Raw genomic sequence first — 27,801 nt, 5'->3', positions numbered from 1 at the left:
GTGGTATGAGATCTTACCTGTATTGTGAAGACAATGGTATCTCTTTTTGGAGTTTAGTAGGGATCTTAAAAACAGGGTTAGCTATGTCCTTGCATCTCAGTCCTCTGTTCTGTGTGGTGGTTCTCAAAGCCATTTGAACTTCAAAAGCTTTATGCAAGGTAAGGCACAAAGTTGCCTGCTTTGAATGTGTAATCATCATACAAAAGAGCACAACTCTTATTACTGGCAAATAATGCAGGGAAGCTGTTACCAGATTACAGCTATGTTACCCTTTTGATATGCTAGATTGTTTTTTTCCTTTTAAATATATTTAGCAAGACAAGAACTTCTCACCAGAAAATATCCTGTCACATTTCCTGAGAATGGATTGCATTAAGAAAAAGACAGTTGTTGAGTGAACTATTCCCATGCAGTCACCAACCCTTTAATGGGAACCTCCTGTAAACCTAGATTTAAACTTTATATTAGAGATCTGAAGGGTTGCTGTATATTTTGGGATCTGTTGGAGAGGAAGCTAGTGAAGGTGGACCCGGAAAGCATTCCAACTGCTTGACTTCGGTTTTACACTGGTAGCATTATAACTTGGAGTTCTGCTCCAAAAGCTTGACTTCTCCCCTGGATGTTTGATTCTGTGCCCTAGTACTCTGGGATGTAGAGCTAAACCAATGTGCAGCAATGAAGGATTCCTAAAAAGGTAGCATTCTGAACTGGTACAGGTTCAGCATACAGGGTCATTTTGTGTGCTCTCAGTTCTTGGAGTGGATTTAGCTGGAGTAGCTTTCATTGTTTCATGTCTCCTTGTTACTTTCTCTTCTCACAGGGCTTTAGCTCTAAGATGTCCTGCAATGGGTCAATGTTTACCACGTGGCATGTTCCTTAAAGCTTTCCCTTCACTTCTATCCTTCTTGATTATTTCTACCTCCTCACTGTCTTTCAACTTATATTACTAGCAGATTTAGTTCTGCTGTCAGACAGCTGTTCTTCAATAATTTTCATCTCCATGCAATGGGGCCCTCTCTCAGTCTGTGATCACAGTCTCACAATGAATCTCAAGGACCTGGTAGAGTATTGCCCTTTCCTATGTCAATTATATCAAGTCTTCTGTGTGGACTTCTTTTCTGCTGAAGTCTGTCTACAAACTGAGCCACAGGCCCCTTCAACACCCAGCTTCACTGACAATAAAGATGATGTGAATTTTTCTGGGCCTGTGTTGTGTTACCACGTCTAACCTCTGTTTTCTGGTGTTCTCTTAGGCAAAGCTGCTCGTAAGTTACTTCAGTGTGAGGGTGCTTAGGGACAGATGCTTGCAGGAGAAGGGAGTGTTACATCTTTGAGATGTGTTGTTTCTATGTGCAGCTTTTTCCTCCTCCCCAGATTTTGTCTAAATAGTACTCTTAGGAGTTTGAGAGGAGAATGAAGGAGGAGCAAGAGTTGTTTGTTTATGACTATGGAGTACCTGTTGAGACTGACAAGGTAAATAACCTGGTAACTCATGCTTGGCTAAAGGCATTAAGCACAATGTGAATGTACATAGTATAAGAATATCTGGCTTTTGGGTATAGAAAAGCTAGGAAAAGGGTTTTTGGTGTCTTAGGTTTTTAGGTTTATATTATAAACAAATGAAGAATCCAGTCTAACTTTTTCTGTATCTGCAGTTATGTTTTCCTGTACAAAGCTTCACAGGTTTTGGTAAACTGTCTTTTTGTGACTCTAGTGTTGGCTTAGCAAGCTGAATTCTTGACAGCACTGCTTTTTATCCCTTAAATGTAGATAATGAATTGCCATTGAGTTATGTGGGTCTGATTATCAATAGCTGTCACAGCTTCCATTTTTTATGCTAATTTTGTTGCAGTCCATGTCCTTGTCCTCTTGTTTCAGCCTAAGTCACTTTAAGCCACTAATGAATATTACAAGTACCTTCCTCTGAAGACTAGCTGACCTATCTCCTTCAATCCCTAAGGAAGATTGCACCCCTCTTAGGTTTTTTTGCAGTACATCTCTATGACCTCCAGAAGCATTCCACTTCTAATTCCAGACTTGCCCTTCCAGCTAGATCATCATCATTGAAACCAGTTAACTTTTGCCATGCAATACCTGCAGGGTACCACTGTGTGAAAAACAAACAAAGTGCTGGTGGGATTTTACCTGTTTCTTCATATCAGCCTCAAGTATGTGTCTTGTTCAAGTGGATTACCATCTGTGGAAGCTCAGTTTTGATAATGCTTTTGTTGCAGTGTAGCCATCTTTGGATTAAAAATATACTCTTCTGGCTGACAGGTCTGCTTATTTTTTTCAGAAGCAGCACAGTAATAGCATAGGTTAAAACTTTGTGTGTGTTTACATGGGGAAAAGAAGCAAAAGAGGAAGAAGATGACAGACTTTTCTCAAGACTTTTGGAAAGATCTCTCCTTGAAAGATTTCTGCAGACTCTTATGAAATTTTTGCTCTTTTAATATGTCTAGAAATATTGCTTGGTTCTTTGACCCTTTCTTTTATTCTGTTTTTCAACTTCAGTTAGTTATTGGCATTGTCTCTCTATACTTTGTTACTATGTATAGCAAAAGTATAGTGGTAGAAACTTGCACTGTTTTTCTTTTACTGTATTCACTACATAAAATACCAGGCCACAAATTAATGAAAATGTTCATTTAAAAGGATTACTAGAAAGTTTTCCACCCTAACCTCCTGCCCTCCCAGCAGCTGGATTGCTTAGCAATTAGCAGTGGGATTGCTGCTGGCACTAGGTCATGGGTTAATTGTGGCTTTATCCAGCCAGTTCTTGGAAATCTTCAAGGCCGGGGGTTCTGTGAGCTCTCTGGACAGTCTGTTTTGATTTTATATTGCTCTCCTAGTAAAAAGGCTTTCTCCCCAATGTCCAGTCTGACAGTCTACCGCCAAAATTGACAGTTGTCCCTCTTGTCATTCAGTCAGGCATTACCAAGAAGAGTTTGGCTCTTATCTTCATAGCTACCATTGAAATAATTTTATGTAAGATGTCACCACTAACTTCCTTTTCACAACACTGAAGAGGCCCATCTCTATCTCCATGTATTCTTCACAAAAGCATGCTGTCATTGAACTGATGTCTAAAGGCATTACCTTCCTTCCTCCAAAGCCTTTTAGCTTTGTTGTTTAGCTTTTTATACAGGTCAGCTTTGGTTGATGTGACTCTTCCTTTTCCCTTTTATGTTCCCCACTCTCCTTTTTCCCACATTGGAAAGGAAAGGAAACTTATTTGGCAACATTCAGGTCTGAAGTAAAAAGATTTCAGGTCTTCTTACTTTTTAAAAAGTAAGGTAAAAAAGTGATAAAATTGTGTAAACCAGGTGTTCTGACTTCGGAGGACTTATGACTTGACTATTCAGGACTTGAGATCTGACTTCTTACTTCTAAATAATATTCAAGAACCCAGTTTTGAGAGTGAGCTGATTTTAATAAGCATCAGATCTATAAGAAGAAGCAAATGTTTTAAGTGAGCAAGACACATTGTACTGACATAAGCTACTTTTAAGGCATGTTTTGAAGTTGTAGTGCAGGCTAAGCTTTCCCTGAATAAGGAGAGTTATTTTCCTGGGTAGTGTGGGTTATATCTTTCTGAATGTAAAATGCTGAAAGGCTTTAAGCAGTGATTTTTTTATTTTTTTTTTTCAATTTGTTATGTGTGTTTTAGATCTAGTTCGTGAATCTCTGAATTCCTTGTGGGAAGGATGAAGGGGAGAAAGCTAGATAGATTCAGCAGGTCTCTTGATATCTATTAAAATAAGGTCCAGTTAATACAAAGTTGGTTAATCTAATGAATGTGAAATTAAGTACCTTTTTGTTTTCTGGGGTGCATCTGGGAGAAGAAAAATGTTGGAGTGTAATCCCATGTTCCTATGTGCCTTGAAGTCTGCGGATCAGTCCAGGAATACTGCCATATGCTTGCTTTTTCAAGTATCCTCATGAACAATTGTTCGCCCCTTCATGCTATCCAGTGGTGTAACTGGGTAAAGCAGTTCACTTTTGAAGTCTGTTTGAGCAGAGAAAGAGAATAAATCGTATCTATTGCACCTTTCTTGGTGGGGATGTTGCAGATATAATTTGGTGGTGAATAAGAAGCTTAAAATTAACTTTTTAAAGCATCAAACTAGAATTTCACCTTAGAAATGTAATTTGAAAAATAGATGTGGTTCACATTCTGGAGCTGAAATGAGTTACCTATGCTGCTATGGTAGCAGAATGAGTAGTTTTCTTATCCAAGCATTTGTAGCTCTTGATGACTTTAAAAGCAATGGTAGCTGCTTTCACTTCTGAAGTTTAGGTCTCCATGTTTTCCTTCCCATTTGAAAGTGGACTCACGAGTATATAATTGAAAGTCCTATTTATAGACTTCTGTTTAAAGTTTTCATGTTCTCAGGTGAAGGAATGAGCAGACATGCCAATGTTTCCTGTTTGTGGTGATAAAATTTCTGTTGAAATGTGCACAGCTATGGCATGGATGCACACTCAGTGAGAACTGTGCTGCTGAGAGGAACAGCAGATGTTTCTGAAGTCAGGCAGGTGTGGCGTTTCTTTAAGGGACTAACATGGGGAAACAGGTTTACAAACTGTAACTTGCCCAGATATATACTGGTTTTTGAGATGGTATTCTCATTTGGAGATGAATTAGTAGAGCAGAAATAGACGCACACTTCTCAGGTACTTGCTGTAAAGGTACAGCAGTCAGAGACTTGCTAGATGGGCAGTAGTAGGTGGATGTATTGAATCACTGGTAGAGGCACTGACAGTGTCTTAGGAGGTGCTTTTCAAAGTGGTGATAAAGTTCCAACCTCTCTAGGCGTGTTGAGATATAGTATGTTTAATATCTGTTTAAGGGCTGTAGACCAGGGCTTTTTTGATTACTTTTTTAGAGGCAAAAATTGAGGACAAGTTATAAGCATTGCCAAAACCATTACCATGAGGAAAGAGCATTGCTTCCTACTGTACAAGTATATGTGCATTTCCTTTTCCTTCTCCAGCAGCGTGAGATTGGGATAGGTGGAATGAGATTTTGGATCCTTCAGGTCTAATTTGCCCTACGATGGACATGCCTTTGTGTGATCAGCATCCTTCCATCAACATATACCTATGCTGCTTCCTCTTGCTTCTCCTCTACAGACAGTTCTGAGGCACAGCATCACTTTTCAATTTTGCTTCCAAACACTGCTATAAAAGCTCATTAGCTGTGCCCTGTTTCTTGATCCTTCCTTCTGTCCTTCCACTCCGGTACTGATAATCTCCTCTGTCCTCTGAGCCCTGCTGTGGAGCTACAAATTCCACGTTTTGAGTCTCCGGACATTCTTTTCTCCTTCCTCCTCCTGCCTTCCTACAGGTGCCAAACTGAGGAGCTTTTACTATAAAATTCCTGTCTTGGGTTTTGCACCTCCTTCTCAAGCAAACATTTGGGGTTTACTACAAAGAAGCAACAGTTACAGCATTTTCAAATAAACAACTGGAATGAAGGTTTGTACTTAAAAGGCAAATTTTAAGAATGGCTTTTCAACCCTACGCTTGCAAGAGTGGTTTTTCTAGGGCTCCAGCTGGTGATGTTAACTGTCAGGAGACAACTGAACTATGCCCAAATATGACCCATGGATAATCTGATTAAAATTTTTTTGATCTTAGGTTAGGATTCCATTGTGATCTCAGAACTGAAAATAAGGCTGGCCTAAGCAAGAATTCAGTGTACGGATTATCTGATTTCCAGTTACTTTCGATCCTTGATGGATCTGTAAATTAATCTTGAAAGCGTTCCCTGTTTAACATGAGTTTTCCTGTGTGCAGAGTGTTCTGCCATATTATGTGGCAACGAAAATGTCCAAAATCCGCAAGCCAACTCTCGATAAGCCCAGTCCTGAAACGTACGTCAGAGCTGCCTTGGGCACAGTGGGCCTGCAGTCCCAGACCAATGGGTACCTACCTCATGCGCTCATGGTGAGTCACCTTGCAAAATGTAAGGATCTGAAATGTCCTTTGTGCTTACTATGGAAAAAAAGAGTAATTAGTACAGGTTTTAAAATGCTGAGACCTCAACTCCTCCTCTTTTTTTAATTGAGTTTGTTTTTTTGTTGTGTTTTTGTTGCTTTTTTTTTTAGGGATGGGTCATCTCTCTTCTACCTACATCTACTGCCATAAACTTAATAATGAAAACAAACAAACAAATACGGGCTCGTTATTTTAAGAAAATGAAGGAGAAGTAAGTGGGAACCTGGGACTCCTGCAGGCTCCATACCATGCTGCAACGTCAAGTAGACCTAATGTTTTAAACATCTCCAATCGCAGGTGTACTTTCTAACAAGAGAACAGTCTTGTTTTGAGGATACAGATGAAACAAGACGACTGACTTCTAATATTGATTGAAAAATAGGCTTTATTTGTTTATAGATATTATGAGAGGGGAAGTGCTTTGAACTAAAATTGCATTGTGCTTTATGAAATACTTTCATGGCCTTGATCAGACATCACGCTGTTGAGGAACATCTTGGTTATATAGTGTCCATCATATCTATTATCATGCTTATGGGTGAAGGGCGGAAAAAAAAGTAGTTCTCGTATATTCCCGGATAGGTGGGCAGGAGAGGAAGGGGAGCATAATTATTTTAAAAGGTAACCTAGCACTATTTCCAGAGTATTGCCCTCTTGAATCTCAGGTTTTGGATACTTGCAAGGATTCTGCACTATCAGCCAGCTCAAGAGTGCTCCCCTGCTTACATGGTCCAGTGTGATTTTTCGGTTATGAGCTTGAGGGAAATGGGCCAAAAAAAAAAAAAGTGTAATAGCTCATCTATAAATATATACATAAAGTAACATTGCAGAAAGCATTTAAAATGTTGGGTCTTGAATATGGATTCTAACTTTTCAGTAATATGTAATCTTCATGATTTGTAATAACATTTTTAAAAGTTCAGTGCCTGCTCTTTGTAATAGCTGGTGATAATACAATGTAGATAAATGTCACAAGTTACATGTTACGTGCTGGTTGCTATGTAACAGATTATGGGTACTTTAAATGCAGAGCTTGAAATGAGTTCTTCTCCTTGTTAGCAACCGCAGTTAAGTTCTTTCTGAAGTTATGTATGAGTCTTTCTGCTGATGTCCTTTGAAATATGACTCCTAAATATTTAGACAGCTTTAAAAATGAGAACCAGGAAATATCATAATGAGAAGAACAGTTTTAATTTAATTGCATTAAAGTTAACTGATTTGTTTCATGGTTCTGTTCCAAAATGGAATGCTCCAATGAGGCTCAAGTTACCTAACTCCTGGACACAGGGATCAGAGTACATGAGAAATCTGCACTGCTGTTGTCTGTATTTACCTAATCTTTATTAAAGATTTTGCTCTCTAACATTCCTTTTTATAAACATAAAATGTATAAAACTTGCAAGGCAAATGAAATTGCAAGTAGCTACCACTGTATTCTGTGGTGACTTCCTGTGGTTGAAGAGGGGATGTTTATTTTCTGTCCTTCAAAGAATAATTTCAAGCTCTGATTTTGAAGTAAGATGTGTTGCACTGAGATATGATTTGGGGCTAACATTTCTGTACATTGAAAAAACCTGAATACCGATGCAATGGTGCTGATCAAATCTGAGATGCAGATCCTATCCCATAGTTTTCTTAATTTTTTGGAACAGGGATGGTGAAGTTGCTGGTATTAGTTCACGAAGAGCACGTGATTTGGTTTGCTCTGGATCTGATGTGAAAGCATTGGACTAAAAAATCCGTGTGTTTTTGACTTTGTAAAACAAATAAAATGGAAATTACTCTTGAGTCTTTAATGTGGTAGTTTTTTCTCGTAAAAATGTTTGTAGATATATTCAAGTGTCTGATTGTCCTTTATTGTGAGTAAGAACAGTGGAAATTACTGTACTTTTACATGCCAAAACCAATGCTTATATTAATCTGTTTTCCTGGCTATCATCTACCCCCTGTCTGGGGGTGCTTTAGGCACAGCATCTCTGGCCAGTTGGGTAGGTGACTCTCCTGCTCGGCTCTGCACTAGTGTGGCCTCACCTTGAATATTTTGAGTGCCAAAATATAAGAAAGATATAAACTGTTGAAGAGTGTCCAGGGGACGACTACGAAGATGGTGAAGGGCCTGGAGGAGAAGAAGCCCTATGAAGAGCAGTTAAGGTGACTTGGTCTGGTCAGCCTGGAGGAGACTGACAGGAGACCTCATGGTGGTCTACAGCTTCTTCTCAAGGGGAAGTGAGGTGGCAGACACGGATCTCTGTGGTGACCAGTGACAGGAACCAAGGGAACAGCATGAAGCTGAGTCAGGGGAGGTTTGGGTTGGATATTGGGATCAAGTTCTTCCTCCAGAGGATGTTTGGGGCACTGGAACAGGCTCCCCAGGGAGGTAAGCATGGCACCAAGCCTGACAGAGTTCTGGGAGTGTTTGGCCAACACTCTCAAAAAAGCACATAGTATGATTTTTGGGGCTGTCCTGTTCAAGGCTGGGACTTGAACTTAAGATGATCTTAATGGATCCCTTACAACTCAGGATATGATATGATTTTACAGTGCTGATACTTTAAAATCATCAGAACACAAATTTTATTAGAACTGTTAAGCCATTAATAAATAATTATTTCCAAATAACAATTTTCTAACAATTGAAGGTGCTCAGAAAGGTATGGCAGAGGGAATAGTGTGCACATCTGGCTGGCACGGAGGGAGCGGTGCCCAGGTAAGGAGGTTCTAGAGCCCCTGGTGCCCCTCCATGTGGTGGCAGGCTGCAGGTTGGGTTCCCACTCTCATGCCCTCTGAGGTCTTCTGTTTTCCAAGCTGCAGCAGGGAATCGCTAGCCTAATTGTTTACCTAAATTTTACTTATACTTTAACCTAAATCACCTCAAAATTGAATGTCTCTTCACCTCGGTGATGGAGGTAATGTCTATTTAATAGCTGTCCACGTCCTTGGGACTACCGTGCGCGCCTGTCAGAAGATAGGAGGGGGGTTCTGGTGCCATCAATCCCGTCCTTTGGTGGTTCCAAGAATGCGTTTGTTACCGGCGCCGTGCAAGACCGGGAGCGCAGTTTGTCTCCCTTGTTGGAATGGGGCTGGCAGGATGGGGGCGGGCGCTGGCTGCCCGGGCTCGGAGCGCCTTTAACCGGAGCTCTGCCCCTGCGGGCGGAGCGGCGGGCGGGGCCCGGGGCCCGGCATGGCGGACAGGCGGCGCCAGGCCCGGGTGCAGGGCGGCTGGGCCGGGGCCGCGGCGGGGCGGCCCGCAGGTAAGGAGCGCCCGCAGCTGCCTTTCCCTTCCTTCCCGACGGCCGCGATTGCTCCGCCGCCATCCTGGGCGCACGGGGCGAGCACCAGGCAGCGGGACCGGTCTCGGGCCGCGCTCTCCGGCCGCCTTGCGCGGCCCCGTTTGCCCCGTCCCCGTCGGTAACTGAGCTGCGGGTGTTCGAACGCGGTTTTAGGTGAAATGTGCGCGTGTGCCGCAGGTGAGGCGATTCCGGGTGCAGAGCGCAGGGCGCGGATGTGTTTGTTGCTGAACGCGCACTTGGAGGTGAGCGCGTCGTCCGCGTCTCTGGGCAGCTCGAATGAGACGAATAGTGTTTGGTGGAGCTGACTTGGCTAAGAACAGTCACTTCTTATTCATAAAACGCGTTGTGTGCCTTCGTTTAGCTTTTCACAGTGAAAAGATCATAGAATAAAGACAAGTGGCAGAAAGGGATGCAGTTAACGTCGCGGGTTTTTTGGCAAACGTTGAAAGCAAAGAGTATAAAGGCAGAGGAGCACTTAGGAGGTTTCCAGTCTTGCAGGAGGGACTGGTTTGTTTTTGTGAACGTGCTCAAAACATGTTCCACTCACCTGATTACAGTTTCTATAAAGCTCCCATATCTCTTTAGACTGAGCATCCTAGGCAAGCTGATTTTTTTTTTTTTTTTTAGTCATGAAAAAGAATAGCCAACTGTTTTGAGTTGTGCATGTGGCCTCCAAATTTTCTGTCACAGGTGCATTTCATTGCTCCTGATCCTAAGGGGATCAAAAAAATATCTTTCCCATTGTTTGAATTATGCCGAGTAGAGACTTTATCTGTATTTTAGGCCCATTTTAAATCTTGTTTCCATGTGGCAATAAAACACCTGAAGTGGTGTGTCAAAGTTGCTCTTCCACTTTCTCCCTGGTTTAAAATCCTGTTCTAATAATAAGTGGGATGTTTGGGTGGTGTTTTGTTTTGGTTTGGTTTTTTGTTTGTTTGTTTTTGTTTTTCCCCTAAGAAAAGGAATACAGAGGGAAGCAGCTTAGCTGCATGAAGCATTTTCTGCTGATGCATGATAGGTGTTTGTTGCAGAATTGAAAAGTTATAGATGTTAACCTTTCTGATAAAGTATGTTTTCAGTTTTGTTTGTCCATGCATAACAAATATATTATATATATATAAATATAAATTTCAGTTCCTGTGCAATTTAAACTCTTAGGTTTGGCAATTTCCTGAAGTCTCTGCTAAGCATAGGAGAATATTCCAAGGAATGATTCCATAAGTTTTTCCTAACTATATTTTTTAGTATAGTGTAGTATAGTGACATTCAATTCGTGTGATCTTTTCTTCTTTCTCTCTTTCTTTTAGCACCTAAGGCACCTGTGGCCGGCAGCCTTGCCCTTGTAGGTGCCAGACCAGCATGGAGACAGAAAGATCAGCCTCACACTCAAAAGCAATTTGTCTTTGAAAAGCCATCAGAGGTAAAAATTGCAGGCTAGCTAGCAGAATCTCATCTGTTATTAAACTTCAAATAATAGGTAAAATTATTTGAGAATATAGTCCATTGTTTAAAATCTGAGCTGAACTTTGAGCTTTTATTAAGCAGAGTTGGTAACAGTTTTGCATATACAGCAAACAGAAAGTTACATTCCCTCTATTTAGCCTGTTCATAACTACTCTTTTTTTAGAGACCCAAAAGAATATGTTATACTGACTATCCAGTGTGCAATGTCCTAAGCATGGTTTGAGCCCTTCTTATTTTCCTCAGGTGGAGTATCTGTCTTAACTTGTTACAAGGGAAGAGCGTGGGATTTGTTTTATGGGCTTTATGTCCCATCAGCTGATGAAGGATATTGTACTCTATGCAGAGTGTGGGCACTTCCTTGCTTGGGGAAAAAAATAATCATGAGCACTAAGCTAGACTTATTTGAAAGGCTGTCATCTTGGCTTGGATGCATGGAAGATGGCCTGGGGAGATTCTCTTTCCCCTGTGGCAGAGACCTGCTAACTATATAGTGCTATATTTTGCACTATATCATTGCTATATCAATGCAGTAACTCCTTGCAAATCAGAACTCCACTGAGCTTGGGGAAGAGAAGCATAAATCCCTGAGATGACCAGAATGATAGCCAAGGCTGGATTAAACTACTCTGTCCTTTAACAGAATACAGCTGTCTCAGCTGTGTAGGCAGCTTTACAATGTAAGCTCCTGCTATGTCTGATCTTTTGTGTTTTACTCATTTGACTGAGGCCTGCAGTTTGTTTGTGCTCCTTAGAGGGTTGCTCTGAATTTTTCCTTACATAAGGATATTTTTATAAATATAAAGATAAGAACTTTCTCGATTGCAGTTGATAAATAGCAAGTATTGTGGAAATCCAGATAATTTAGAAACCAGTGTCCTTTAGGGGGCAGTTGATGGCTAAAAACCAGCCTGCAGAGGAAGCTGCATTTGAGAGTTTCTGGGTCGAGGAGGGAGTGGCTGAGCTGTTACTACTTCTCCCTTGCCCTGAGGTGTGTTTTTCTCACTGGCTTATCAGTGTGTGGCTACACAGAGTCACTAGAGATGAATGTGAGTTCTGTTTGACTGGAGAGTGCCAGATACTTTAATATTCACTGTGTGCTGTCTCGTTCCCTTTCAGGTGGAGCGCAGAGTTCCTGAGGCAGGTGTGATAGAGTGAGTACCCCGCTGACTTCTCTGTGTGCTTTTTCTGTCATCATGGTTGGTAAGAGTAGAAATTGTGGACTTTTAACCCTTTTATCATGAGCTGAATGTATTACCAGGAGAGCCCAAGTCTGTTAACTGGTTTTTATGCCTTTGGTATATCTGGGAAGCCAGTAATCATGATAAGTTGGACATTCTGGTTCAGCACAATTGCCAGTATGTCTCCTTTAGTTAGCAGTGTTCATTTTGATGGAACAGTCCCAGTGTAAACTATGCTAGAAATTACTTACTCTGGAATATACCAGCTGTTATGGCAGCTTCTTTCAGGGCTCAGAGAAGTAGCTGATAGTAAGTTTCATAGTGAAGCTGGGTATTTGTATGTCACTTACCTCTTGGGCGTCTTCTCAGGATAACTTTGGCATGAAGTGTGACAAAGTGTGGTGGTGCATGATGGAGTTAGAGATACTGAAAATCCAGCTTGGTTCAGTTTGGCTGTCTTGGTAGAATTTTCTTTCTCAGTATACCTGTAGATGCAAACATCGTGATCTGAGTGTAGTCATGTGTGGTTGACTCCTTTAGGTTCCCTGTGACATCTCTCTTTTTTTTTTTTCCTAAAAGCCCTAAAACCGTACTGAGCCTTTGGTGGAAGGAGGGACAGGAAGTACATGCAAACTCATTTGGTTCTGCAGCACACCTTGCTACCTTACTCTGACCTTTATGTCCAGGACATTATTTCTTCCCTTTTCTAACTTTCTTGTCTTTTTTAAAGTAAACTTCTCTTGTCCAGGCCTACAGCTATTCTAGTCTGTGCTGCTCAGTCTAAGATAATTTCTTGTTTGTCTTTCTGATGGCTCTTTCCTTTCTACATCCTTAGCAAGCCTGGTGTGTATGAGCTCAGCAAGGGCCCAACTGGTATTTCTAGGTAAGTGGATGAAATGTTATTTGCTTTTGCAGCGCGGGGTGGTGATACTCAGCTTTCTGAAGTCCCGTCTCTGTAGAGGGTTTTGACTTCAGCAGCTGCACACTGCACTTCCTGTGCATCATCTCTTTAGAGTACTTCTGGAGATACTTTTGAGTGACAGGTAACAGGGACTGAGATGGTTCTGAGCATCACTGAAGAGAAGAAAAAGAAACCTCTTGACACCTGGTGTGTACTGCATCTGGTGCTCTTTCCAGAATAGAGACAAGGGGCTGTGTCCATTTGTGTCATGATTCACAGGAAGTTGCTGGTGCAAATTTAGATCAGTATTCCTGTATTAGCAAGTGTGTGATGTCTGTGCTGTACAGTTAAGAGTGGCCCAAAACTTGTAGCTGTAAACTGGAGTTGGTTTAAATAAATCTAATAAAAGCATTTAACTTTAGGCAATTGTGGTAACCTCAGGATTGTCCCTTCTGCTTATATGCCATGCCTTAATTATTTCAGCTTTAGGTCACTTCAAAGCAAATACCTACTTGTTCTGTGGTTCCTACTAACTAAAATACATTTTACCTTGCTGACTTAGCTGTAATACCATATTAATCCTCTTCTTTGAATTTGATAGATTTTTATTAATAGTGGAAAAAATGCCAAGGACCTAGTAATTTTTTGTGCATTTATTTAATTTCTTCGGTTTATTGTGTTTTTTAATTTTTGTGGCTTCATCTTAGTTTCTTCTAAAGATGCAAATACATTTTTAAAGCATTTTGAAAAGTAAAAGCTTTGACCAGTTGGGAAGACACAAGATACATAGTCAGCTGGATTATCCTGCATTTTCTGGAGTTTGTTTTCATAATACACTGATGGAACATATGCATTTCTAGAAAGTTAATAATCAGATTTACATTTTTTTTTAACACCTTCATTATATACTGTTACAGTGAGATCTTTGGGGCACGGAATACTTGTGAGAGTAAATGCTGTTAGCAGCATGCTTACTCTGCAGCCCACCACCATTAGTGGCTCTAATTCTTGGATGACTCTTAATCCAATAAAAATACTAGATGTACATAAGGAAATGAAAAAATAGGAGACATTAAATGCTGTCCTTATGCTAAATACTTTCCCTTATGCTCTGAAAAAGACAGTAGGAATGGCAGTAGAGATAAAGGGCTGTCAGATTCTAAGTGATGTGGAGATGGTGAATAAAGGGTAATTATTTACTGAATGTTGATTGTATTACTATAGTCAGGTCTGTCTTATTTATCAGATGTGAAATTGATAACAAGCAGAAGGATGCCATTTTTTCATAGCATATGGCTGATTGTGGAATTCATGGTATGTTGTTGGTTGTCATATGTTTTCATAAGTTTTGGAAAGAATATGCATACATTTGGTGAGGGTTAAGACTCAACAGGAGCCCTTCTGTTCTTTCCTTCACACCTGCTTTTGGCTGCGGTCAGAAACAGGACACTGGGCTTTGACTTTTGTTATGATGCATTACAGCCATTTTTAATTCCTCTGCAAATCCTGGAAATGAAAATGTTTTCCCAAAGCAAGTACAGAAATGTATATTCCTTCCATTTTTCTTTTTCATCCTTAGGATTCATTTGATTCCTGGCTTTATTGACTCAGAACAAGCGGACTGGATGTTTGAGCAACTCCTCCAAGACATACCCTGGGGTCAGCGAACTCACATCAGACAGGGTGAGGAGTGTGTAGACCACTTTTTCAGGTCATTCACAGGTCAATTCCATAACAGGATCTGTGTTTTGAGTTGTTGTTTAGAATCTAATCATTGTTTAGAATTGGTTTTCATTTTCAACGTTACCACTTCCTCAAGTTTCCGTGTGGGTTTTCTGTGCGTATCTGAAGACTACTGCAGCTTACTTTTCAACCCCTAATGCCATGTTGCTATTGCCAACTAAATGGGATCTTTCCAAATTAAAATTGCCTGTCTTAAAAGTCTTGGAATTTTACTCTCTTCTGTCATCTCTGGTTCTTTCTTTCACTCATTTCTTAAGATTGTCTGGTAACCATCATACAGTCTCCCAGCAATGCTGCAAAAACTGTTCTTGGAGGTTTCTTTCACGAGGTATATTTTTTGCCTCTTTTACTGAAAGTCAGCAGCATGCTGAAATTGCTGAAATTATATGCAGCTCCCAGCAGAGCATGTTCCTTTTCCTTTAGCTTTAGTTATTAGTTCCAGTATGCAGTAGGAGAAGAGGCTGCTATTCTGGATTTGTTCACTAAGGGGCACCTGTTCTAGCGAAATTTCACTTTCAGTCAGGAACTGATGTAAGATAATGTATCAGAGTAGTTACTGGACAGGGCTGGAAGATGTTTTCAACATGTGTGTTTCTTGGCTGGCAATAAAGGGACAGTGTGATGGAGAATTGGCACCTGTCAAGCATGAGAAATAGTTGCCAAGATAGTCTTTTCATAAGCCTAAAGTATTTTTAACCTGATGTTTATGTTATACCACAGAGCACACACTTATTTGACAAAATATTGTGTCCAGCCTTGCTACGTTTTGTTTTTGTATGTCCCAAGGATGCTACAGTCCTTTCTACTTCACTCTTTCCAGTGATCCATCTGCATGTTGCAGCTTATGCCAGCATACTGGGCACCAGAACCAGGTGAACGTAAAACAAGATAAAATTTCAGTTTCATTTGCTATCTTTAACTCATCCAGTCCCTGCTCTGTCTGGCATATTAGGGTAAGAAAATGGATATGTTTTTGAGATTTTGGCAAGGTAATTCCTCCTGCAGAGGCACACCTGATTTTGAATAATTTCATTCCTTCATTTGAGTTCATTATGTAAAGCTGAGGTTTTTAAGGGGCTGCTTTTTAGCTTTAGGTGAACGGACAGGCTCTTTTTGGTCAAGTTTCTTGGCAGAATTGCATCATCTTTCTGTTTTCAAATCCTTTGGTAAGGAAACTGAGAAAGTCTCCCTGTTTTTTTCAGAAGTGTCTTTTGAGGAACCACGGCTTACATCCTGGTATGGGGAACTTCCTTACACATATTCCAGGATAACAATGCAGCCAAATCCAAACGTATGTATGTGTTTGCTTGTGTTTTATTATTGTCTACAGAGAAATCCTTTGCACAGATCAAGAGACAAAAATTCCCTCTATCCTCTATTCTAGTTATCTAGAGAATCTGTTAGCATTTCATTTGTGGTCAGCAGCAGATTCTACTGGCATGTGGTCAGGTTTATAAAATACACTTTATGAGTGAGTTGACTGAAAGCAGTGTGATTTAGTTGCCAAATATTGCCAAAAGGAAGTTACTACTCTAGAGTGTAAAGTTTTGCTTTGGGTCACTGTAGCTTTGAACAAAACTGAGTTGCTCTGTGTGACTTAACTCCAAGCGTCTTTGTATGGGAGATTGTACTGCACACAGTCCTACTGATTTTTTTGTTGTAAAGATACAGTAATACCAATTACTGAAATAGTTACTTTCAGAAACACTTAGGTTCAATACTGCTTAAATGAAAGTTTAGGCATATTTTGATTCTTATGTGGATGCTGTGAAATTCACACGTGCAGCTCATCTGCTCAGCAACTCCAGATTGTAGCATATAATTTCCCACACTGTTTTGGAAGAGTTAAAAACCTTCTGAGTGACTCAGTGATGTTTTGTTCATGTTTTCTCTTCCTCTCTCTTTCTCAGCCTGTTGTCCCATCAGCCTGTCTCTTGGTATTGCTTTATTTAAAATTTCCATGGCAGTAATTAGGTGTCACTGTTGAAAGCTGGATAGCATGAGAGAAAAATGTCCCGAGTCCCAGAACTGCTGCCAAAGTGGGATGTTTGGGAAGAGTTGGAAAGGCGTTATTTAACATAATGAGTTGTGAAGATTTTGTAGTTTCAAAAATATTGTAGTTAAAAATTCTCTGACCTCTGGAACTTGTGGTAGAAAAACAGGCATTTCTTTGGTACTCATTTGTGAAATACTATTTTAAATGGGCTTTTTCTGAAAGCTGAATGGCTTTAGGGATTGGAAGTGCCCTCACAAAATCATTCTGTTGTACACTAATGATTTAAATCCTGTTCAGAACTGCCTGTTGTGAAACCCATTGCTGATCAGAGATTGGATAGAGCCCACACACCTTCAATTCAAGGTTTCATTTCCATTTGCATCAAGTTCTGAGTTAGCACTCATTGGGCCACTGGCTTCTTTCTCTCATCCAAAAGGTACAAGGCCTAAATGAGTCCTCAGGCCGGTTCTGTCTTTTTTTCCTGGATATTTCTGCTTTTTACTGAGAGAAAGGAACTCAAGCAGAAAGTGAGGTGCACTGGAGAAGTTGTATAGCTGGAAGCCAGCCCTCCCCCGGCTGGAAGCTGCCCGTAGGCAGATCTGTGGGTACACTGCCCATGGGCACTCTGCCATTTCACACGCTTTGCAGATGGGAGTACCTGCAGCTTAGAAGTAGGGGATGGTGTGAAGAGAACAGTCCCTACCTGTAGAATAGGGTTTCTGTCACAAAAATGTGTAATTTAGTGCACAGCTTAGCTAAAACTGATTACTCCCTTAAACACTTGATCTGTAGGAGTGATTAGCTTTGGACCCCTCCTTTTTTTTTTTGTAAGAATTGATGTGATTGCAGTACTTCTAGATATAATCCAGTTTTTGTGCCTAAATGGATTTTGCTATTAGAAAATGTTACTCTGTAAGCAGTGGTAGAGTTGTTTCAACAAAACTACTTCCACTGCTGCAGGTTTGTAGTGGGCTTTCAATTACATTGTAAAATTCACCATTATGGTAATACATCTGTGATGGGAGTTGAAGAAATCTAGTCCTGGTAATTCTTGTTGGACTTTTCTGTACATTGAGACAGCCCAGTTGCTAGCAAACTTTTTTTTGGGGGGGCGGGAGGGGGTGGTATTATTGCTTTCCCAACATGCTCGATAGCTGCAAGGTGTATTTATCTAGAATTAATTATTTACATGATGCTTAATTGTTAAAGGCATGACTTAATTAGAAATACCCCATTAGAGAAGATGGCACGTTGAAGTTCCTGCCGTGTAACCAATGAGTTAAATATCTGTTAAACTTGGGGAAGCTTGGGGAAACTTGGGGAAAGAAGGTATTGCAATCAGTTTCTTACCCTCTCTTGATCTCTCTTTCTGTTTATATAATGGGCAAGAATTCTGGCCTACATTGCTTCGGCTTTTTTTTTTTTTTTTTTTCCTTTATATATTTGTGTAATCCTTAAAAGCACAGATGAAAGTCATGATGTAAGTTTCTAACATTAAATAACTGGACTGAGTTGTAATGGAATGTGCAGAGCTTCCCTGGGCTGTGGGCTCAGCGTGTTGTTTGTAAAGGGCCAGTGACATGGGTTTTGTGATCCACAGAAGAGTTACAATGTCGAAGTCAAAATCCCAAGAGGTGATGAGTTGAGCTCAACAAGCTGTGCTAGCAGAGTGGGGCAGAGGGCTGTGTTATGCCAACCATTTCCTCTTGTTCTCTGTCAACAGCTGCAGGCAATTGAGAGCAGTGTCATTTAGTCACTGATTGCCTCCATTAGTGTGAAAGGCAGCCTGGCTTCAGAGTTTAAAGAGATGATTTAGTATTTAGTGATGGGTAACACGCATATTTTGTAGAAAGCCCAGCCCATTCCTCTGCTCTGCTAAAAATATCATCAGAATTGCTGTGAGTCATTTGTTTTATTTTAAGTTTATTATGATTAAAGTGCAGTATATTTCGTTTCTTAGTAGTTTTTGCCTTCTGTCTTCCATTACCTGCCCCGGCCTGCGTTCATGGCATTTACATTCCCCTGTGCGCTGATTGCAGTGGCATCCTCTGCTGACCATGCTGAAGGAGCGCATTGAGGAGTTCACTGGCTACACCTTCAACTCTCTCCTCTGCAACCTCTACCGAAGTGAGAAGGACAGCGTGGACTGGCACAGTGATGATGAGGCGTCACTGGGAAAAAATCCTGTCATTGCCTCACTCAGCTTTGGTGCTACTCGGACCTTTGAGATGAGGAAAAAACCTTCCCCTGTGAGTGTTCATATCACACTGAGAGAGTCTTACAGCTACTACTACTATGTTTATTGTTTTCCCCATTTAAGTGAACTTAATTACTGTAACATTTCAAAGTTAATGAAAGCGCAGCTTGGGAAGTCCTGTGGAATAAGTGCAGGGATCAAGAAATCTCTCGCATGGGCCATGACATCCTGAGGATGGGAATGCACCCTAATAATGTGCAGCAGTCTAGAGTAGTGCTGCAGTGAAATTGGAACCTGGGCAATCCTCTGCCCAAGTAAGGGCCCTTCCTGCTACTTAAAATGAGATCAGCGATGCTGAAAGTGGTCTTGAACTGTGCAAATGAATCAAAGAGTTGCTACCATTTTCTTAAACTCAGGCCAATGTTATGTAATGCAGAGTGTACTTGGGGTGAAGAGTAGTTCTGACTGCTCTTTTAAGTAACAATCCTCTTAATGGTGTTTGCATTTTGACATGTGTGTATTCAGATTGAGGGGCAGTGAACAAAGGGAAGAAGCTCATTTCTTTTCCATAAAATGCCCTGGAAGGTGTCACATCATACTCACAGGCTAAACAGAGATCCTCTGCTTTGCTAAGGAGAATAAGGAGTGTGGAATATCCTTTTGGGAGTTAATTGGTGATACAGTAGTGAGTACTCTTTTTAGATAAAGTGCTGTGCTTGGGAATGCTTAGTTTATAAGCCAGCTTAACCTTTGCAGTTTGTATTTATCCAAGTAAGGGATTCACAGGTGTTGAGAATACAGGCCATATTTTAGGGTGTCATGTTTCAGATGAATTTTCTGCTTGTGCAGTCTTTGACAACTTTGGAAAGAAATTTGCTATCTGCTTGTGTTGCTGTTCATTCTGAGTAGGTAGTACAGAAAGCAGAGGTGATAATTACCAGCCTACAGGAAAACTCAGTGCTGACATAGTGAAACCTGCCCATCAAGCGTCACCTGTGCCTGAACAGCAAAGGTCAGAAATTGAACCAGGAAACAAGTCATTGGTAGTTTTCACCAGTTCTCCAATTTGTTGCCTGAAGTGAATTTAATCTTGGTCCCTGAGCATGAGATCACATAACCAGTCTATTATGTCAGTGGGCATAGCATGAGTAAGTATTCCTGATGCTGTGTTGATAATAAAATATCAGCTGAAAGTTTATTCCTCTAGAAAACTGTAAATGGTGCTTGGATTAATTTTAGAAATGCCTGTGTTACCATCAATGAATCAGAATAAAATACGCTTAAACTTCAGTATAAACTTGGCAGGTTCTGCCTTAAAAATCAGTCCTAGTTCTTGAGTAAGATGCCTTTTTTATGGATTTTCTGAAAAGACACCCACTATTAGCAAAGAGGAAATTCAGTCTGTGCCATTCGTACTTGGCCGCCTTGTTTGATCTGTACTGTACAATTTCTTCTCTTTTCTTCCAGAGATGGATGGTTTTCTATAGATGTATCCTCAAGCTCTCCTCATTTTTTTTAGCACCTTTGACATGATATTTCTGACTAGCTGAGTCTTGCTAGCTGTGAAGTGTATTCCTTTTGCAAGTGTGACATACCTTCTTTTTTGAGGTAGAATCTCCATGTGCAGATCTTTGAAACAGTTGCTATTAAGTGTGTCCTGTGCCTAAGGGAACTCATATTTAATGATTACATGACACACATTACATATTCTTTGCACATTCCCAAAGCCTGAAGTTTCCTGAGAGCATCCTATGACAATAAATGCTTTGCCAAGTGGGAGTTACAAGAGGCTCTGATGGAAATTACAACCTTTCAGGCTGTACCACTGAAGAAGTAATCTTCATACTCTATTGTACTGTAGCATTCTCTCTTCCATTAAGAGAAAGTTAAATCTGATTGTAGATCTTTGAAGTTTGATCATTCCTTTGTTAAGAAGCAAGTTACAGGAAGAGGAATGTAATCTAGGGAAAAAGAATTCAGATTAACCTCATCACGGGCATTCAGACTCTCTCTGGTTTCAGTATCAGCCAGTATCAGTACACTGGATTTTCCAGAATTAGTCTTCATTGAGGAGGGAAATAGAAAGTAAATCCTTTTCCTCCCAAAATTAAACCTCTTTGAAGGCCAACATTGTGCTATTTCAGATTCTAGGGCTTCAAAGGCCTTCATTTTCCTCTCTTCTTGTAAATGCTTTTAAGTATTTTGAGATGAAAGATATAATGAACATACAAGATGAAAAATACCATGGTAGAACATCGCTGTGGATAAATAGTACTAGGAAAAAATATGGTTTCCTGCGTGGGATCATGTTCTGAGTACAAAACAAGTATGTACCACAAGTGAGATCACAGCTTGAAGGGCAGTTGAGGAGTACTAGATCAGAGCCTTCGGAGACTTCAGTTCGTGTTGGTATCTGTACAAATATTTTCTAGGTTATATCTTGAAATGTGGATGAACCTGATAGTGAATAAAATCCTGTTTCTCTAACTGAAAAGATGACCAGTAGTGTTGATGGGTTGTATTTTCTGTGCACGTTCATGTGAATTTTGACAATTGTCCTTGAGTAATTTGGTAATGTTTATGTAAGTCACTCTGAAAGAATCACACAATCTGAAATCTTTTTTCACTTGGCAAAAATGAAAAAGTTACTTAGGTTTACGTGGTTTTTTTTATTACGCTGAAAATTGTTCTAGGATGAGGGTAAGGAAAGGTTCATTCTTGTTTTTCTTTTTGGTGAGCACTGTACTGGGTAAGTCTTTATCATATAATAGAGGGTAAAGGAGTGTAGAGGCATGCGTAGATTATTCTTACCTTCTTAAACAAGCATCCTTTGTGAATAGGTAGAAATAATTCTTACCAGGATTTCAGCCCAGTCAGTGCATGTAAAAAAAAGCTGCAGATACATTTCAGATGCAAATTTCTCATTGGAATAAGGAGACTTCATGGGAATTAACATGACTTCAGAAACTGTTTTATTTTGCCTGCTGGAACTTTTCTTTTTAAGCATTCTTTTTTCTAAATACAGTCTTATCTGTTTATTTGGACCAGTTACACGATAGCAGCTGGTGTTTGTCCTTTGCTTTTAATGGTTTCTAGGGTTTTTTGGATGCCTACTTCAGAGTTAGAAGAAACACATCACTGTAGACTTTTATTTTCTTCCAGTTCCAGAAAATTACTTTAACCTTGCTCCTGCTTCCTTGTTCCCCCTGCCCCCATCATTGTAGCTCCTGCCTACACCGAAATCAGGAGACAAACGCTTTGCTTTTGAGCTGTGATTCATACACAGTTCACACAGCTATTGGTTGAGTCAATCAGTTCTCCTGTGCTTGCCTGCAGCCTGGGTGTCACCGTGACCTCCTCCCATTCCCCACACAGCCTCAAGGCCCCCTGGGACATGACTTCATCCTCCTAGTGGAGAGGAATTGATTTCACTCTATGGGGTGGCTGTTCCTGATACAGCCTCACCACCATTTTTTCCTATGGCTTGTTCGCTGCCCAGCTCTGAGACAGTGCCAGTTACCCGATTGTGTCCTCCTGGAAGCTGAGTGGGGAAGTGAGTACGGGGGGGAAGGGTGACACCTGGTGTCCCCCTAAGGTCCCACATTCCACTGGGAGGTGTCCTGTGGCAGAGGGGTGGGTGCCATAGGGACCAGCTGGGTGTTTGTCCAGCAAATGGCCCTGTGAACTGGGGAAGGAGTTAGAAAGCCAGCTGTCACCTTGCTCTTCTTCCATCTATAACCAAGGAAACCGCTGGCTGCTGGGAAGGGAGGGAGCTCCACACCTGTTAGATAAAATAGCGGGACGTTGGTGCAGTTCAAAGAAGCAGCCTTCAGATGGGTGTGTCCTTCAAACGAATCCCTGAAGCACAGTCCTGTTTTCCTAGCAGAAGGTAAAGATCTAGCACTTCTGGAAAGAGCAGAAAAATAACCCTTTGTGTATTAACAGACCTTATTGAAGATGAATGAAGGTAGAAGCAGAGATTCAGATCAAGATGAAGCAGGTTGAACTTTTAGATTGGCATGGAAGAGACTCAGACAGCAGTGGCTGCAGAGGGGGAGGAGGTGTTGTCCACCAGTATTGGCAGGGCTTGAGAAGCTGTAGAGAAGCAGAGAGGAAGAAGGGAGTGCTCAGCTGCAGAAGGACTGAGGGAGTTTAAAGGCAGGCCAGTGAGGAAAGGGCAGTAGAACTGATTTCCATCATTGCTGAATCTGTAGAGAAAAGAACTGCAGTGAGGATTTTGTCAGAGGCAGTGAAAATAAACACGTTAAAGGCAGAAGTATTGATAGGTGAGACTACTTTGTTGTGAAGGAGGGTGTTTGCACAGCTGCTGCTAGAGACGTAAACTGGAAAAGAGAGATACAATCAAGATGAAATCTGAAAAATACAAAATTTGAACTTGGATAATTCTCTTGGTAATAGGTAAATAGGTGAAGCAGAAGACTAGAGAGACAGTATTCTCCATGAAAGATGCTGACTTTTGCAATTGAAAATGATTTTGCATCATTTGCGTGTATAACTGCATTATTATTTATGCATTCTCCTGCAGCATGTTTCCATTTACTTTTCCTTATAATAGAAGATTCCTCTACATTGTTCAGAAACCATTTCCTACCGCTATAGCAAAAAACTTTCCTGAGACTTAAGAAGCAAACTTGGATGATTTATACTAGATCTATTCTCTTTTTGATTTTGATAGCATTTCAAGAAAACAACCTTGATAGAGTCCAGGAATTCTTACAGACTTTGTATTCACAGCTTCCCATCGACTCACACTGAGCTTTCCTTACTTATTAACAGTAGTTACTGCAATTAAGGATTTTTTAAAAAGATTTAGCCAGTATATACTTGGATAGTGTAAAGCTTGGATTGCATTAAGTGTGTAATTCAAGATTTTGAAACTTCCAATATATTAAAAAGCAGAACAGTTGCTTTACCTGTTTTTGTAAGCAGGTGGTTTTGTGGTGCACACACAGAGTTACAAAGTGAAAATAAAGAAGTCAGCTGACACACTTATTTCCATGTTTACTACCAGAAATCTTTTCCAGCTTAGATGTCAAAAATAAATTCCTTTTATAAACTTCTTGACCTCTGAAAGTCAAGTTAGTTTTCTGTGTGTCTGACGTGAGCTCTAGGAAGAAAAGTTCTGAAATGCACTTTGGTCAACAGTAATGGCATGTAAGAAAGTAAAAACTTTTTGTTTAACTTCACTGGCTTTGCAAAGCAAATTGACATAGAAATCTCTTTTTCTAAGTACGATGGAGTTCAGAGATGTCCCATTTAAACCAGAAAGTACTTGCTATTTTTACATACTGACTTTTCTAAGCCAAAAGGGAGTTTTCTCCTAAATCATTTATCTTAGCAAAATTCCTTTTTAATTAAGATGAGCAAGAGATAAAAATAAGCTCACTGTTGTCCATCACCAAGTGAAATGATGTAATCCTCTGAAATAGAAAGTATGTGTGCAGTGATATTTCTCTGCTTTTCCTCAGCAGTCGTGTTTATAATACCTATTTTTTGAATTTTTTTCCCTTGTTGCAACTGAAGATAAGAAAATGTTTCTTAATACTGACTTGATACCAACTAAGCTCTTTTGCATTTTAGGAAGTGCAGTTATCTTTCTATTTGCATCTTATTTATAAACACACATATACTCCCAGTTGGTTTTTTGAAAATCAAACTGTTTTAGTTTAGGACATAATTTTCCCAGTATTTGTTACTCTACCTCATTATTTTGAGCTTTTCAGCAAGCTATGAACTTTAAAAGGACAACCCTCCTTCAAGTTGGACTACGACACACTTGACTTAGCAGTGTATGAATCTGATTTGAAGTTGGAAAGGATAGTGCCAAGCAATAGAGAGTTGCTGTTCCACTCATGTGGCATGTGTGAGAGCACTGCTGGGATGTGTCACTGTGTCTGGTTGTTATATTTGAGTTTTAAAATAGTTGAACATAATCTAAAGGCTTAACAAAAGTTTGCAATTTTTTTGTCTTTTAGTCTAGCATTCTGTTTTGCTTAGTGGCGATTAAGACGACTTGTTTTATAGGGTATTATAGGAAAAGAAGATTTTTTTTTTTTTTTCCGTAAGAAAAGCTCTTCTTCCAGCAGCTAGGGCCATAGCAGCATGTAATGCTGTAAGAGAATTTCAGAATAGCAGGAAGATGTTACTTTTGATGAAGTAGTTAACTTGGAATCTAGGGTAGCTATTGCAGAATGTTTCCACACTGAACTGTGTAAGATGTTTCCATAAGGCTTGCAGCCTCACTCCAGAATTTTGTACTAAATACAGGAATTGGTTTTTGAACTTTACCTGTGGCATCCAGGATGCAATGGCTTCTTTTCATCATTCAGATGCTCAGCTCCTGGACTTTATATGAAATACAGATACAGAGAGGTTTACTTAGATTTCTTGATCTTGGAAGAGCCTCCTCCTCCTCCCTCATGGGCTTTTTAAGCTCTGCTGTAAAGGACTAGCTTTCTACCAAATGCACATGCCTGCTTCTTCAGTGTCTAATGTTTCTTTTTAGGAAGAGAATGGAGACTATACTTACGTAGACAGACTTAGAATCCCACTTGATCACGGGACTCTGTTGGTGATGGAAGGAGCCACCCAGGAGGATTGGCAGGTAAGAACTCCTTGACACTGTTGATGTGCTGTACTTGCAATTTCCACATATACCGAGGCACTCCCATGAAGGTATGGAACACTCTGCTTCCAGTGGCACAATTCTTTTCCAAGGCATTGGTATGGCTTTCTGCCTCAGCATCTGAAAGCACCCACAGAAACAATGGGTTTGCTTTCGTGTGCCAAGTGATGCAGTAGGAATCAGTTCAGATGTTCCAGCATTAAAGTTCAGCAACGAAGGTTGCAGCCTGCAATGAAAAGAGCAAAATCAGTATAGGAACTTGGAATATTAAAAAGTTGTAACTTGAGAATTCTACAGTAATATACGAAGATGTTTTGTGTTCAGTGGCCCTGACTAGTCAGAACCTGATTTTTTTCATGTTACCTAAGTGTTTGGAAATATGAATAAAAAGCCATCACAGGAAATAAAGGTTTTAATCTTTGTTTGATTACCTGTATTTTAAATGCACAAGCTCATGCTGGTTTTTTTTTGCCCCTAATGTCACTTACAGCATCGAGTGCCTAAGGAGTACCATTCCAGAGAGGAACGGATAAACTTGACATTTAGGATCATTTATCCAGAACCTGATGGAGTTTGGAAATGAAGAGCTGCTTTGGACGTTGTTGGATATACACCCACAGCAGATCTAGAGCCTTAGATTGCTACAGATTTAAAGGAAGCCTTACAGGAACAGAGTTCCTTGAAGTCGTGGGGAAAAGTCATGATATTATGAAGATCTTTGGCAATCAGAAGCTGCCTGTGCTATGTGAACAGAAATTAATATATTTTTAGATGATGCCAAATCACAGGCTTTAAGTTTGTGAGCAGTGATTATTCTTAAAAAAAGCGCAAAACACATGAAAGATTTGAGAGGTCCCAACTGAAGCAGACAGATTCTGTGAGAAGATAGTTTGCACCTTATCTTGTTGATCCCAAGTTGTGATCGCTGTTGGAAGTAATGACAAGATGGGATTCTTTGATGTAAAGCCACCTCTGTGTGTCTGTACAGAAATGAGAAAGCTGCACTTGGTGATCTCTGGGTATTACTCATTTCACCAAAGGGTGGTGCACTGCTTTTTATCTGAAGGTTGCAGGGTCTTTTCCAATTAAGCAATCAGTTTCATAACTTAAATAACTACTTGAATTACACTGGTGTCTAGTGGAACAGAGGGTCAAGGCTCTTGTCTGCCATGCACTCTGTGGTTAGACTTTATCCTAACTGTTTATCCATGTAGACAGGACAAAGCAAAGGCAAGCAGCAGAGATACCTGACAACCCTGCTTCTGGGTCAGTGCATATTGCATTAAAGAATGTCACTCAGAGGGTTATCTCTTGAGCCTCTGCTGTCACAGATCAGCAGTCAGCACCTCAGACCAGATTCCAGGCTGACTTGCTGGAATCCTTCAAGTTTGCCTGCTGAGACACAGTGGGCTGATGGCTGCAGTCCAGATGTTAAGTCAGGAGTGCTGCCTGTGTGATAAAGCTTTTACTGCAGCTAAGTATCATCACTGTACTGGATCAGATCATAGGTTTGGTCCGTCTTCACTGTCTGCCTGCAGTAGGATCTAAGCACAGGTAAATACCCTATGCCTTGTGACATGTTAGCTTTGTTAAGCCAGCTAATGTCCCTCTTCACTGTAAGAATAAACTGGTGTGGAGAAAATATCTGTCTTGTCTTAGCCAGCATTTGTTGTGGTTTAAGTTCTTACTTGGTGAGAACAGTCAAGTTACTAATACTCAGTTATGCGTGTGTTTTAATGTTATTGATGACATAAAGGACATAAAGGTTGAGCCATGTCACTCTCTCTGGTCTGAAATTGGGCAGAATCATTTCCTAGCAACAGCTTCTCTACCTAAACCACCATGCATTATTCTTCTAAAATGAATGAATGTTCCAGAAAACTTAACTTTGTTATCTAATGGTGTCTTCACTTTCATGCCAATTTGTACAGAAAAGTTTTTGGAGTATTTTTAACGTTATTTCCTTGCATTTGAATCTTTTTTCTAGGCTCTATGATGTATTTCGTGGGAATCAGAGTCGGAGGAGGCTGACACTTTCAGATATACTTTCTTTGTGTCATTGGAGCTTAGTGCACATCCCTGTATGTGTGTCCAGGTTTGGCAGTCCTGACAGAGAGTGGTTTTTATTAACCAAGGGACAGTGCTAATTTCTCAGGCTGTTCTGAGAAGGCAAGACTTTTGCCTGTATCAGTTCATACAAGCTCCATTTGCTTTCACTGTGTTAAGAGCAGCCAGGCTGCAAGAAGAAGATGGGGGATGAGTTGGAAACTTTTAAACCCCAAAACCTCAGCCTGTAGAAATTGCAACTCATTTGAATTCAGTGAATCTGTGGCACATAACTAATGGCAGGACCCTGGAGGCTGATACTGCAGAGGAAGAGCAG

The 27,801-nt window shown here is 40.4% G+C and overlaps 2 protein-coding genes across 2 annotated transcripts in view; both read left to right on the top strand.

Moving 5' to 3' along the window:
• Window positions 1-7,791, top strand: part of HSD17B12 (hydroxysteroid 17-beta dehydrogenase 12) — an 83,156-nt gene extending 75,365 nt beyond the window's left edge. The window contains 2 exon segments of the mRNA XM_040067901.1: window positions 5,803-5,952; window positions 6,114-7,791. Coding sequence (XP_039923835.1) covers window positions 5,803-5,952; window positions 6,114-6,218 — 255 coding nt within the window. The 3' untranslated portion in view covers window positions 6,219-7,791.
• Window positions 7,792-9,174: 1,383 nt separating this feature from the next.
• Window positions 9,175-27,062, top strand: ALKBH3 (alkB homolog 3, alpha-ketoglutarate dependent dioxygenase). The gene is made up of 9 exons (XM_040068481.2): window positions 9,175-9,254; window positions 10,601-10,713; window positions 11,874-11,908; window positions 12,771-12,818; window positions 14,416-14,519; window positions 15,782-15,870; window positions 18,615-18,824; window positions 25,299-25,397; window positions 25,909-27,062. Exons 1-9 carry the CDS (start codon window positions 9,185-9,187, stop codon window positions 25,999-26,001), a joined length of 861 nt encoding a protein of 286 aa, XP_039924415.1. The 5' UTR covers window positions 9,175-9,184; the 3' UTR covers window positions 26,002-27,062.
• Window positions 27,063-27,801: the final 739 nt, after the last annotated feature.

This window comes from Hirundo rustica, chromosome 6 (assembly GCF_015227805.2).
Source record: "Hirundo rustica isolate bHirRus1 chromosome 6, bHirRus1.pri.v3, whole genome shotgun sequence".
In the NCBI taxonomy this organism is placed as follows: Eukaryota; Metazoa; Chordata; class Aves; order Passeriformes; family Hirundinidae; genus Hirundo; species Hirundo rustica.
Note: the sequence above shows the minus strand (reverse complement) of the source record. Positions and strands in the feature narration are given on the sequence as shown.

What these genes read in the sequence shown, in the direction of transcription:
- ALKBH3 (XM_040068481.2), top strand. Translation starts at nt 9,185, where the DNA reads ATGGCGGACAGGCGGCGCCAGGCCCGGGTGCAGGGCGGCTGGGCCGGG. An exon ending in GGCCCAACTGGTATTTCTAG is followed by an intron (nt 12,819 to 14,415) that starts GTAAGTGGATGA and finishes TTTCATCCTTAG; the next exon opens with GATTCATTTGATTCCTGGCT. An exon ending in GCGAACTCACATCAGACAGG is followed by an intron (nt 14,520 to 15,781) that starts GTGAGGAGTGTG and finishes TGTTTTTTTCAG; the next exon opens with AAGTGTCTTTTGAGGAACCA.